Below are 12,358 nucleotides of genomic sequence, written 5' to 3' on the forward strand. Positions count from 1 at the left end.
GGAAATAAAAGGCACATTAAAGATTATCTGTCTGATCGGAGCCAGACGGGGAATGAAGCTGTTCTCCGGGGGTGCCGGTGTAGTAATTTCGAGGACTCTCACGCTTCAACACGGAATGACATCAAATTGGTCGTTATCATTTGGCGCCCAAAATGCTCAAATTATATTAGTGTACGAAAATGGTCGATTTTATTAGATCTATAAATAAGACCATGTTCTTGTAAAATAGTGAAAGGCATGCCAAAGTTAAAGTAACTAAAATCTAGACGTTTTACGTTATCTTCTACAATATAGTTGTATTATCAAGAAGAGACAGCCAAGTATTGCTAGTGCTGGTTACTGATATACCGGACAAGAAGAAACTGCTAACTATTCCTACTATCGCGGTGCTTAGTGGTTGTAAGCGTCCGTTTTGTAACCGAAAGGACGTGAGTATTAGCCCCGCTTGTGACATGGCTGCGTCAAACCTAGGACGTGAAGATAGGTAGTGATTGCTTCTTCGCTAAACGCTCGGCATTTAAAAGTGGGAATCACGGGTCATTCGGATGCTCTTAAAACATTGTTGTGACGTCAGTTCTTTTTCTTGACAGTACTTTATTTTTCATACTGTACTGAACATAGTCCAGTATTAATAAGAGCAGACCAATATTATGAGAAATACTGTTTTAGATAGAACGATGTTTTAAGTAAGATACAAGACTCCGATGGTCTATTATGTCAGATACGGGACTGATCACTCGCCGCTACGTGGCTCTTGCCAGTCCCGTATCTGACATAATAGACCATCGGAGTCTTGTATCCCTTACTTAAAACGGAGGTTTTGTGTCACAGCAGGCGTCGGCACGTTTAAGAACCCTCACTGCTATGGATTTTAGCGCTGATCATGTTTCTGTGTTATTTTACCTACAACTGATGACATCTCAATAGAGCGAAAAATTCTCATAGGGATGTAAAGCACACAAAAACCAACTCTTTGTTAACTAGCTATTGTTGTTGCCAATTACTACTTCATCTCTCCGTAAGGCGTTAACTAAATATCGCTGTTGTCGGTTACTGGTTAATCTCTGCGTTAACTAATCATTGCTTTTGTCGGTTACTAGTTAATCTCTGCGTTAACTAATCATTGCTGTTGTCGGTTACTAGTTAATCTCTGCGTTAACTAATCATTGCTGTTGTCGGTTACTAGTTAATTTCTGCGTTAACTAATCATTGCTGTTGTCGGTTACTAGTTAATCTCTGCGTTAAGTACTCATTGCTGTTGTCGGTTACTAGTTAATCTCTGCGTTAAGTACTCATTGCTGTTGTCGGTTACTAGTTACTTGTGTAAAATAGCGAAAGTAGACACGCATATCGCAAGATTTTAATTTCATCGCTTTTAAATTCGAAAACTACGCAAAATATTTCATTAAAAACACATTTAAAGTAGTTTTAAGCATAAAAAGAGTTCATTTTGTTGAAAAGGTAAAAAAGTTTAGAAACATGCGTTGTATCCTTTAACTTATCATTGTTGTTGTCGGATACTAGTTAATCTCTGCGTTTACTAATCATTGTTGTTGTCGGTTACTAGTTAATCTCTACGTTTATAAACTATCACTGTTGCCGGTTACTAGTTAATTTGTACATTAACTAACTATTGTTGCTGTTGTCGATTACTAGTTAATTTGTACGTTAACTATCGCTGTTGTCGGTTACTAGTTAATTTGTACGTTAACTAACTATCGTTGCTGTTGTCGGTTACTAGTTAATCTCTACGTTAACTAACTATCATTGTTGCCGGTTACTAGTTAATTGTCTACGCTATCAAATCATTGCTGTTGCCAGTTAATCTATCAGTTCCTAGGAGAGAAGGGAACAACAGACCATACCTTGAGAAACATTATTACATTTTTTCACAAACGTTACTCAGAGTCAAAGGTGATATTTTAGTATATTTTCTGAAACCTGACACTGGAGTGCACATTTTCGAGAATATCCTGACTGCCCATAAATTCCCCATCGAGTTGTTTCAATAACTTGTCCATTAGCAAATGAAGCTTGGCTTTGCCCTAGGTTTCCTATCAATGTTACTGACAGTAGGTGATTCTAAAAATGCTTTTTTCTCTCTTAACTTCGTTTTCCCACGATTCATCCGGCTTTATTTTTGATGCACAATGGTAAAACAGATATACCGCCCCTGTGGTCAGCACGTGCAAGCTTTTTCCGGTCAGTAAAATGTGCGCGTGCTTATTTATTATTATTTGTCTAAGAATTCTTTTTGGTTTCATTAAAACCATTCAAGCCATCACCCTGTAACGGTACGTGGAATTTGACTGTAATTAGCGCAGCCTTTTCCTTTTTCCATTTCTCGCGGTGAGTGAACGAAATCTGAAGATTAAACATTTACACCAATTCAAGATGTGCTTTATCGAACGTTAACTCAAAATTTACAATAAACTAGTCAAGCTGAAGTTGAACAAGAAACCTCGCTGTGAATAGTCCCACATTGGTACTAGCAATTAACGCATACTATACAAGAAGATTAATCTATATACATTCCTGCTTCGAGGCCTCTCGGGCTGTAAAATATATGTGTGTATTTACATCAGTGCTGCTGTTGAATTAAATGACACGGGCAGGGAGTGTTGTCATCACACTGAGTGAAAATACAGGGTGTATCGTCGATATTTGACAAACCAAGTGAAAACATGACAGTTACATTGCATTGTACGGCCATTCATTAAAGTTTGGTTTTTCTACGTCATGAGATTCCATCAGTAAATTCATATACCATTGTTCTGAATGAAGGCAGTAAAGACAGCACCAAGCAACTAACTGATTTTATGGCGAAGCCCAATCACAAAGTTCTATTTTAAAAAATTGAATTCGACCTAAATAAATCTCACGACTTAGATATAAAAAGCTTTCAGCTCTGTATGCAATAGTGAAATTTGATAGCATCTGCAGCATGATTGGGAAACCTTAGTATTAATAGACATGACGAAACCATGTGAAAGAATAGACTTTGGGGGAGTTTTGGCAATCATTCATATAGGAGAATGGGGATTACAACTGAAGGCATGAAAGGTGAGATAAATTTCATTAAATATTTACATATAACGAGGCTACGTCCCCATCGCCTCTGATCACTTCGATTTCCCATTGCATTTTTAGGTCTAGGTCAGAGCAACTTTTCTTGTTCTTCAAAAGTGAGAGAATGTAGAAAATCTCATTACTGGTAATTTGCAGGATAAATTCATTCCCTAGTTTCATTAGATTTGTTCTTTGGTGCACAAGAATCGTTAATGAAGGAAACTCGCGCTCCCGTGTGAGATGTGTGTATTAAAGGTGTTCCCATGTCTATCAAGTATTTAGACAGCGAAATAGACAGCGAATGGAAGAGACCCGAGGAGGGGGTGTATGTACTAATCAGCTGATCACCACGATGCGCGTGCCTGTCTGTACGATCGTGTCCTCTCCGCGCCGGCAGCTCGGCACTCTCATTTTAAACCATTCTCAATTGTTCATTTTTAAAAGACTTTACGGATCGTGGAGAAGATGATTTTTTTGTGGTGACATGTTCTTGCAGAGATATCTTAAGTGATTTTTTGAAGAATTAGAGAGAAAGAGATAGAAATCGATTTAGTAGGAGAAGGATGTGAATTGTTTCACAATATTACTGTGAGCGGATTTTATATGTTACATAATATCTGGGAATACCTCGTTCTGGAACCACTTGTAATCTTGCTCTTTTCAATGATCTAAGCGGTGTATCGCTTCTAAATCAATGAATGAATAAAAAAAAACCCTCACATGGCATGCAAAGAAAATTAGGATGCGTGGTACGTTGAGGATCAAAGATTTTCAGTTTCATTTTGTTTATGGAGGGATTTAATCACACATCGTCTATATTGCATCACGTTCAAATCGATGTGTTCTCTGAATCATAATGCAAGGATTTAACAAAATGTTATCAAAATAGACAAACAGTCTTATCAGTTTAGCGTCAACTCTACCCTCTCCACCAGATATATAACTCATCTTCTTTTTAAAAATTTTCATTAAGGTGTTTCATCTACATATATTACCTGTTGAGCGAGAAGCGGGGAAGCGGGTGTTTGATAAATACAATAAGAGGATTCTGAAAGACTAAAAAAAGAGAAAGGGATCAGAGAAGAGGATTTCACGGGGGTGTAATGTCCCTCCTTACCAGGGGCATTTTAAACAGAGGTCTCACATTTGGGATACAGGGATCAGAGACATGTTTCATGTAAAGGAACCCGACCAAATTTTCCAATTGGAACAGGCATGGGACCATTCGGTTACGAATACTTTATACACCGATTCATCACAACTCTAGGCTTTATCCTTGTAACATGCGGTGAGTATTTCCACGTGATTATTGTACTATTGTCGGGGAAATCTGTTTGAAATGCGACACATAATCTTATATTGTTGTCGGGGAACTCTGAAATACGAAATTAATTTCTCTCGAATAATTGTCACTTGCTTTTCGTAACAGGTGAATGTATTTTACCTAGGGGCAATAAATTATTTGATATGAATGACATGTAATGAAACACGATGTAACGAAACAAATATGAGAATATAGCTCTTTATGTTAACTTACTGTTGTTAAATGTTCGTCAAAGCATTTGTATCTCGTGTGCTGTCACAGTCTAATTTTACACTGTCCCACACCGGAAATGACATTTGTCTCGCAGCTTGCAAAGGAAATCGGTGGTCTTTTCGGTCAATGTCTGTCTATGGTACATTATTGAATGCACACTGTTGAACCAAAGTTGTCTTTTAATTTTTTTTTTTTAGTTTTATTAGTGGGACTCCTGTGAGGCGTCCTACACTTGTCTACTAAAATGTTAACGTACTGTAAGGCAGCTAACTAGAAATCTAGTGTATAATGCATAATTATTTTCAAATTTATTGCATGTGTTGAAAATCATACGGTGATTTTAAAATTCATTTTTACTCTTTAATGTGTTCACTGGTACTCATATTTATACGTGAAATTAATTCTGATAATATTCTACAGCCTAGATCTAGGGCTAAATTACTCGTAATCTTTTTTTTTTTTAATGTGGCGAGTGCATGTAAGTCACTTCGATCTTGTTCAGTGTTTCTTTAAGTGATGAAAATTGCTTGGAAACGTTTCAAGCTACAGGCATATTGGATTTTTTCAAGGGTTGAACCCAAAAGAAAAAAAAAATCCCGAGAGAATAAAGAAGATGAGACAGACGAAGAGAGTCTAAATTGAGAAAAGTTGACACCCTGCTAATCCGTGTTATTGGCTTATTCCCAACTAACCGTCTGGGTCAGAAGAAACTTCTTGTGTAATCTTACATCAGAATTCGGATTGCCTTGCTTATGTAAATACTGTATGGTATTCTCACAGCTCTGGTATTTTTTCATCAAATATTTCAGGAAGTTCATTGTCTGTTGGATACTTTATACACGACAATGGGCACTCTGTAGAGAGTCATTCATCGATATTGTTTACATATTCAATCTGTTACCATGCCACACTTTCTGTTAGTTACAATGAATACGATTTAACTTGGTCTAAATCATGCATGCATCCTCTTCTTTACTGGTAGTATTATCTATATAGTGAACTCGTTATCCATCTTACTGAAATCTTCTTGGAGTCTTGTCCATTTGGGTCTCTGTATCTGGGCTGTTTATCAAACCAAAGAGAAATTCACTGGCCCAAATCACTCATACATGTAGCATTATTTTTTTCTCTCGGTGTTGAAAATTTTGAAGAGTACATTAAATCAATTATAGTGTTATAGTCAAATTTAGTTCAAGTGTAATAGAAATACAACTTTACTATTGATTCACTCCGTTTTTATATATGTTGATATAATTTGAACAGAAATTCCATAATTTTGATGAAGAGCACAGGCCTGATGGTCTTACAATAATTTTACAAGCCCAACCCTGTAATTTTACATCTCTGCAGGCCAGTGGCTAATTAAATTTCCAAGACATTATCTGCATGAACTTCAGTTTCACCCTGGTGTGTATGTAAGGATTGTGTACAGCAAGAAAATATTCGGTCCATGTATGAATTGGTTGCACTAGAATTAAAGAATCTTAAGTTAAATGGAATCAAGGCACTTGTTCAAGCGATCTGACGTAACAATGGTTAAGAAAATAGCTAATATAGAGTTTTATTAATCTCTGAAAATAAAATGTGTATCCAATTATCTCTTGAAGTATTTTGTCATCATACGACAAACATTCCATTAGATATGATAAGACGTGGACAGCTTTTTGTTATGGTGTTGCTCCTACAGGGATTACAGAGATACTAGTATCTTAAGTTTGTATAGCTTATCTGAGAGAAAACTTGAATTACACAGAAATGATTTTAGAATGCTGTGCCACCCCTTATTAAATAATCAAATTAACCACTGAAAGCCAATTCTCTCATCACTTGAACACGACCTGACTTTGTTTTCATATTTAAAACTCTGGACACATCAAATGCACTCTATATCCCCCTCCTATCAGAGTGTGTACTGTCTATGGAACTTTGATAATTTGGCCCACCCTCGCTGCAATGGTGGTTGTAAAGTTTAATCAATGACTCACACAGTGACATGTAAGAATGACATGTAGTTCACAATGACCTCCCTTCATCAGCTGTTATCTACATCTATACAGTTTAATGTCAATTTTGTTGACCAGTAGCTTAATATATTGCAGTCAAACACAACTTGAAAACTCAACTTTTGTATCAATTTTAAGTAATGAATTGAAATTAATGAAGCAAGGAGAAAAAAAAAAGATGTATAAAATACTAGTTTTGGCATGTTGAGTAAACCATTTGAATCGAACAATCTATCTAAATAGTGTTGCTTTGAAATAATGAACTGTGTTGTATTTAGCATTGCATTTTTGCAGTTCGGACATTATCTTCTATTGTAAGCAAACAGATGTTGAGTGGTACATGAATATAATATAGTTCACCATTAACAAATTCATCTCTGTAATATCTTATGCTGAATTTGCAAATAAATATTTGTGGTTGAACTTTATCAAATAAATGGTTAAAATATTGGCAGTGGTATTAAAAAATATATTTATGAAAAGATTCGAAATATTAATGTGGGTCTATGTGATAATACAATATTAATGTGGACCATTTCGGGATTTTTAATTAATATTCAGAGGGGTCAAGCAAAGGGAGGTGTTTAGGCACTATCATGTTTACTCCTAATTAATGATGTATAAAGACAAAATATTGATGATTCCTACATACAGGTATTATCTTGGCTATTACTCTTTTTTGTTAAGTATATCTTCTCCTAGATTACACCTATTTGTTTCCTTGCTGGTTCACAAGGAATGGACAGGAGCCCAGCTAGAGTTAAAGGTTTGACTGTATGCCCCTGAGATAGGGAGATTAATGGAATGCAAATTGAACCTGTTTCATTATTCTAAGATAACTACCAATGTACAAAAAAAAAAAAAGGTTACCAGAAAATGCTTTTCAAATTTACTGTATTTATAGCTATAACAAATAAATTTTAATCCTGAGTTCTTTTTGATCATTGAAAATTATTGTAAATATCAATCTTGATATTGGAAGTTTTACTCATAAAATCTGGATATAATCCTGTTAGGAAATTGAATCTGGGGTCAGGGGTTGAATCTTGTTTCATTCACTCCACTGTATTTTCTCCCTTCCTAATTATTCCAAACTTATCAAAGAGTCACATCCCGGAATTCTGTATATCTGCTCTGCATTTTGTAATTTCATTAACACATTCTGCTGAGCTGTGGGAAGTGACAAAAATTACAGGTAGTAAATTCTCTGAATCAGAAGGGGATTGCCTGAAAGTCAATTTATTGCAAAGTGATTCATTAAGAAAATAATATGTTATAGCTCTCCCTTCACTCAATACTGACTGTTTTACAGGTATATAAAGGCAGTGGGTATATTTATGATATGTGTGTAAATGTTTCCTGGCTCTCAACAGCCCACCTTCACTTCAAAAGAAAGGAGAAGATCCCTGTTTTTGCTGAAGAATTTGGGACGTTACATCATCTCGGTGTGTTGCTGTATTTAGCTAATTGAGACAGTTTTTATAACAAAAAGCTTTGTATTTAGTCTAAAAGTTCAGCTTTGTTGAGCGAATGTTAATGTGGAGTTTTCTAATGGCGATTATATAGACTTGTATTGGCAACCTGTTAGTCTGTGAAGCAGGGTTTCTCTTACATCACACGATAGATTATGCTGTCTGATTGATTCACCTACGTTTTTCGGAATCGCACCACCTCTTGAAGATCTAATGTAAACTCCCAATCTTACTTCAGATTGTAAACTGCGCTGATCTGTATTGAGAAGGTTTGATGAATAACTGCGGCCCCCTGCAACATTGAATCATTATACACATTTGTAATTCATAGTCATCACTGCAGTATCTCGGTTTTAACAATACATGAGTTTTGTCCAATTCATTAATAAAAGGAAGGTGGAAGAAATTTGGGATAGAGTAGATGAATGATTTAAGTATAGAGTATATAGACAGTGCAGTTGATGAGGTTTTTACACCAATATACAACTTCCATGCTCTTAAGTCTTCAATGCACATAGATTTTTTGACAGGCAATGAGATATTGTAAGACAGGAAAATCTTGGAGTGTGTATATGTAATTCATTCTTGACATGTTGTACTGGAGGGAAAGCAGAAAATATGCATGCTGATGCATGCTGTCTTTGCATGTAACTTTCGAATAACTTATTCATGAGGAAGATTAATTCCTATTTATTTGGAAGTCGACTTTCTCTTTTTCCTCTTTATTGTTATTGATAAGGACTACTGAATATAAATTAGGGAATTGTTTTTTTGGCTGAAGAAAAGGGTTGAATGCCCAGACAAATTTGGAGTCAAAATGAACCTTTAACTGATGTTTAACATATATATTCATGCATAAATGAATGCTTTTCTTGTCCCCAGCAAAACTAAAAGAAATGAAAGCTTTTATAAGAGATTACTCAACTGCATAAAAGATTACTTACAATGCAATACTTTCATATAAATTGTCTATAATGTCATCTGATGTTATGCAGTATATCAAATGTGGTGTAATTCTTGCCCAAATTTAGTTGAAAATTTAACTTTTACATGGGCTGTTATTTGAGAAATGTACTGGAAAGATTGATAGGTATAGCTATAGGGCTCATGACGGGTGTGACCAGTTAACAGGGGATACTTTCTTCTCATAGGCACTTGATCCCACCTCTGGTATATCCAGGGGTCCGTGTTTGCCCAACTCTCTATTTTGTATTGCTTATAGGAGTTATGAGATTAATCATTGTTTTTTTTATTTTCACACATGTAAATCTATAGTATAAATATGAAGTTTGTTCATTGTGTGAAATGTTTTCAGAAATAGTCATTTTTTCCTCACCTTTGATACAGAAAATGGCAGGAAAATTCATCTTGATATGATATTACTGTATTTAAGTCTTTTTTCGTCAACTAAAGAAAAACAATAGAGTTGTATAGTATTGGTATTCCTGCACAAATACAGTTGCTCTTTATCTAGAAACAAGAGCATATATCAGTTTTAGGGGCCAAATAGACCCCACTGTGTCATATATAATTCTTAGATATAGGTTTGAAAGGTAGAATCCCTGACTTGATAAATACTCCCAAATTGCAGAATTAGGAAAATCCCAGATTTGATACTCTCAAAGTGTAGAATTATAAAAATCTCGAAATTACTCCCAAAGTGTAGAATTACGAAAATCCCGTACTTATTCTTAAAGTGTAGAATTGATATCATCACCAACTTTTTCTCTAACTTGTATTTGAACAAAGGAAGGTCAAGGTGAAAGAAAATTGGATGAGTTGAAAGTGATTCACCACGAAAATTGTCCAAGTTCATCAATACCAACTGCTATCTGTTAGCTCCCATCAAGACAGACTTGGCAATGTTCATTTAATTTTCATTAATTAAGGTCATGATCCGGTTTTCCTCTGATAATTTCGACCTACCGTAAATCTGATACACTTGAAGGAGGCAACTGTGTGATCTGCATTCTCCTAAATTAGATTATATACAGAACATGTTAGAAAGTATTAGCATGTATCATTCATGCCCTTCACAGATTTACAGATAATCCACAAAATTCAGTCTTTAACTAATGATTTTCTCCATAGTTTATACATTTGAAAACTCTCAGAAATTAAGTCATCATAGTTTAATTTAAGAATTAAAGGAGATTTTGTACTGTAAAATTAAGATTTCCTTTCTAGGTCATACTTAATGGTCATCAGACTCTGATCTGATAATTATGATTTTAGTCACTCTTTTACATATGTAAATTCAGGTACTGGTAGTCATACATGTACTCTAATTTCAGTTACTGACCTAGTCAGGTGAAGATTTACATCATTATTGACCTTGATTAAGCCAGCTGCAGGGGAATATTTAGTTCAGTATTCACCTCAGGTTATGTGCAGGTTTAGTTCAATATTGACCTGGTCATACATGTATGCAGTTTTAGTTCAATATTGACCTGGTCATATGCAGGTTTAGTTCAATATTGACCTGGTCATATGCAGGTTTAGTTCAATATTGACCTGGTCATATGCAGGTTTAATTCAATATTGACCTGGTCATATGCAGGTTTAGTTCAGTATTGACCTGGTCATGTGCAGGTTTAGTTCAATATTTACCTGGTCATATGCAGGTTTAGTTCAATATTGAACTGGTCATATGCAGGTTTAATTCAATATTGAACTGGTCATATGCAGGTTTAATTCAATATTGACCTGGTCATGTGCAGGTTTAGTTCAGTATTAACCTGGTCATGTGCAGGCTTAAATATAAGTTCAGTATTGACCTGAAGGTTTAGTTACTACAGTATTGACCTGTCAGGTGAAAATTTGTATATCTGCCCACTGGACAAAAGTTAGGCTCCACATGCAGTACTCCAAATGTATTCTTCACTATTGGTTTAATTTGCATTAATTCAATCAATTTGATGTGCATTTCCACTTGACAAATAGTCAAATTTATGTGTAATATATGGAATTAGTCAAAGTATCTAATGACAAGGTTGATGCAGGATGAGAAAGCCTTCGTATAGTATTCTGTGTTTGTCTCTGTGATGTAATTGCTTGTAATATGCATTTTTGTATGTGTTCACTGAAAGTAGGTGCCAGAACATAGCTCCTGTCTATATAAGTTGTATGTACAATTCTACATTCTGCAAAAGATCATTGACCTGTTACATTGGCAGACAATGCCATGCAAAATAAAAAAAACAAAACCAAAAAAAAATGAGGGGGCCCCTAGAAAGAGATACGCCAAATTTCTTATATTGTTTATAACTTCAAATTGAAAATTACTTGATCACTCAACTTTTAAAGAAATATATTAAATCATGCAGAAAAAATGACACTCATGCAGTCTGCTTGCTTGTCAGTTGAAACTTCGCCCAGTCAGATCTGCAGATTTGTATAAATAGTCCTCCACAATCTGAGACGGGGCAGTGAGTACATTGACAAAGTTGCTGTGATTTTTTTTTCTGCCCGTTCTGACTGTGTCTCAGAATTTGTTAATGTGCTGTGGTACGTGAGTATTTCTGTCGGAAGATGACGAACATTTGTATCGAATGATTATCCCTGCTTCAATATACGAGATAATCTCCTGTAAATCTTGGCTTTCTGCCTTTTCTTGAATAATAATTTAACGCATCCTCATATCAAAAAGGATTTCTATGAAGGCAGATAGCAATGTATTTGGTAATTGAGAAGAAAGAAATTGTAAAATGATCGTCTGTGATTATTTAAGATGTATCACTTTGTCGAATGGGTGCAGATAGATATTAAGGCATTTGAATGCTGTGAAGTTATAATTTTCTATTTTTCTTATCTACATATTTATTTTTGTATCTGACAGGTTTTAAGTTCTTTACATTTTAATAAGGAGTCAGACAAACCGAAATAAAAGATGGTGCACGGTGTAGAAAATAAAAACAGAATGATTGTGTCGTGTTGCAATGGAGAACTGATAAAGCAGAAAATATAATAATCTTCTCCAATTGGGGTTCCTTTTCTGCTAATGCCTTTGTCTTGTGATGTTGTAATTGCTTTTTCAAGTGTTTCCGCTCTTTAGCAACAAGTTTTTTGCCTGTAGTGGAAACTGAAGATGGATTTCTTGAAGCATTAAGCCACAGGTGATTTGTTGAAAGGTCACAATAGTTAAGTGTCCGAAATTCTTGTCATAATGATGCCGAGCACAGAGATCTCTAGGCAAACTCTTTTTTTTTCCGGCAAACTCGCCAACAAGCAAAAATCGGGTTTTGAAAAGAATTTGTTAGCTAGTATATTTTTCAATG

General features: G+C 35.2%; 1 protein-coding gene across 3 annotated transcripts in view; it reads left to right on the forward strand.

Annotated features, from left to right (window-relative positions):
- Positions 1 to 2,932: 2,932 nt before the first annotated feature.
- LOC125675604 (protein kinase C-binding protein NELL1-like) overlaps positions 2,933 to 12,358 on the forward strand; it is a 45,275-nt gene continuing 35,849 nt past the window's right edge. The window contains exons 1-2 of one of the 3 annotated variants that reach the window (XM_048913360.2): positions 2,933 to 3,063; positions 4,043 to 4,357. In XM_048913360.2, coding sequence (XP_048769317.1) covers positions 4,285 to 4,357 — 73 coding nt within the window. In that variant the 5' untranslated portion in view covers positions 2,933 to 3,063; positions 4,043 to 4,284. Of the gene's footprint in view, positions 3,064 to 3,407; positions 4,358 to 12,358 lie in introns of those variants that run through there. The other 2 variants (XM_048913359.2, XM_048913358.2) reach the window with 2 other exon arrangements.

Source organism: Ostrea edulis, chromosome 3 (genome assembly GCF_947568905.1).
Source record: "Ostrea edulis chromosome 3, xbOstEdul1.1, whole genome shotgun sequence".
NCBI lineage: Eukaryota > Metazoa > Mollusca > Bivalvia > Ostreida > Ostreidae > Ostrea > Ostrea edulis.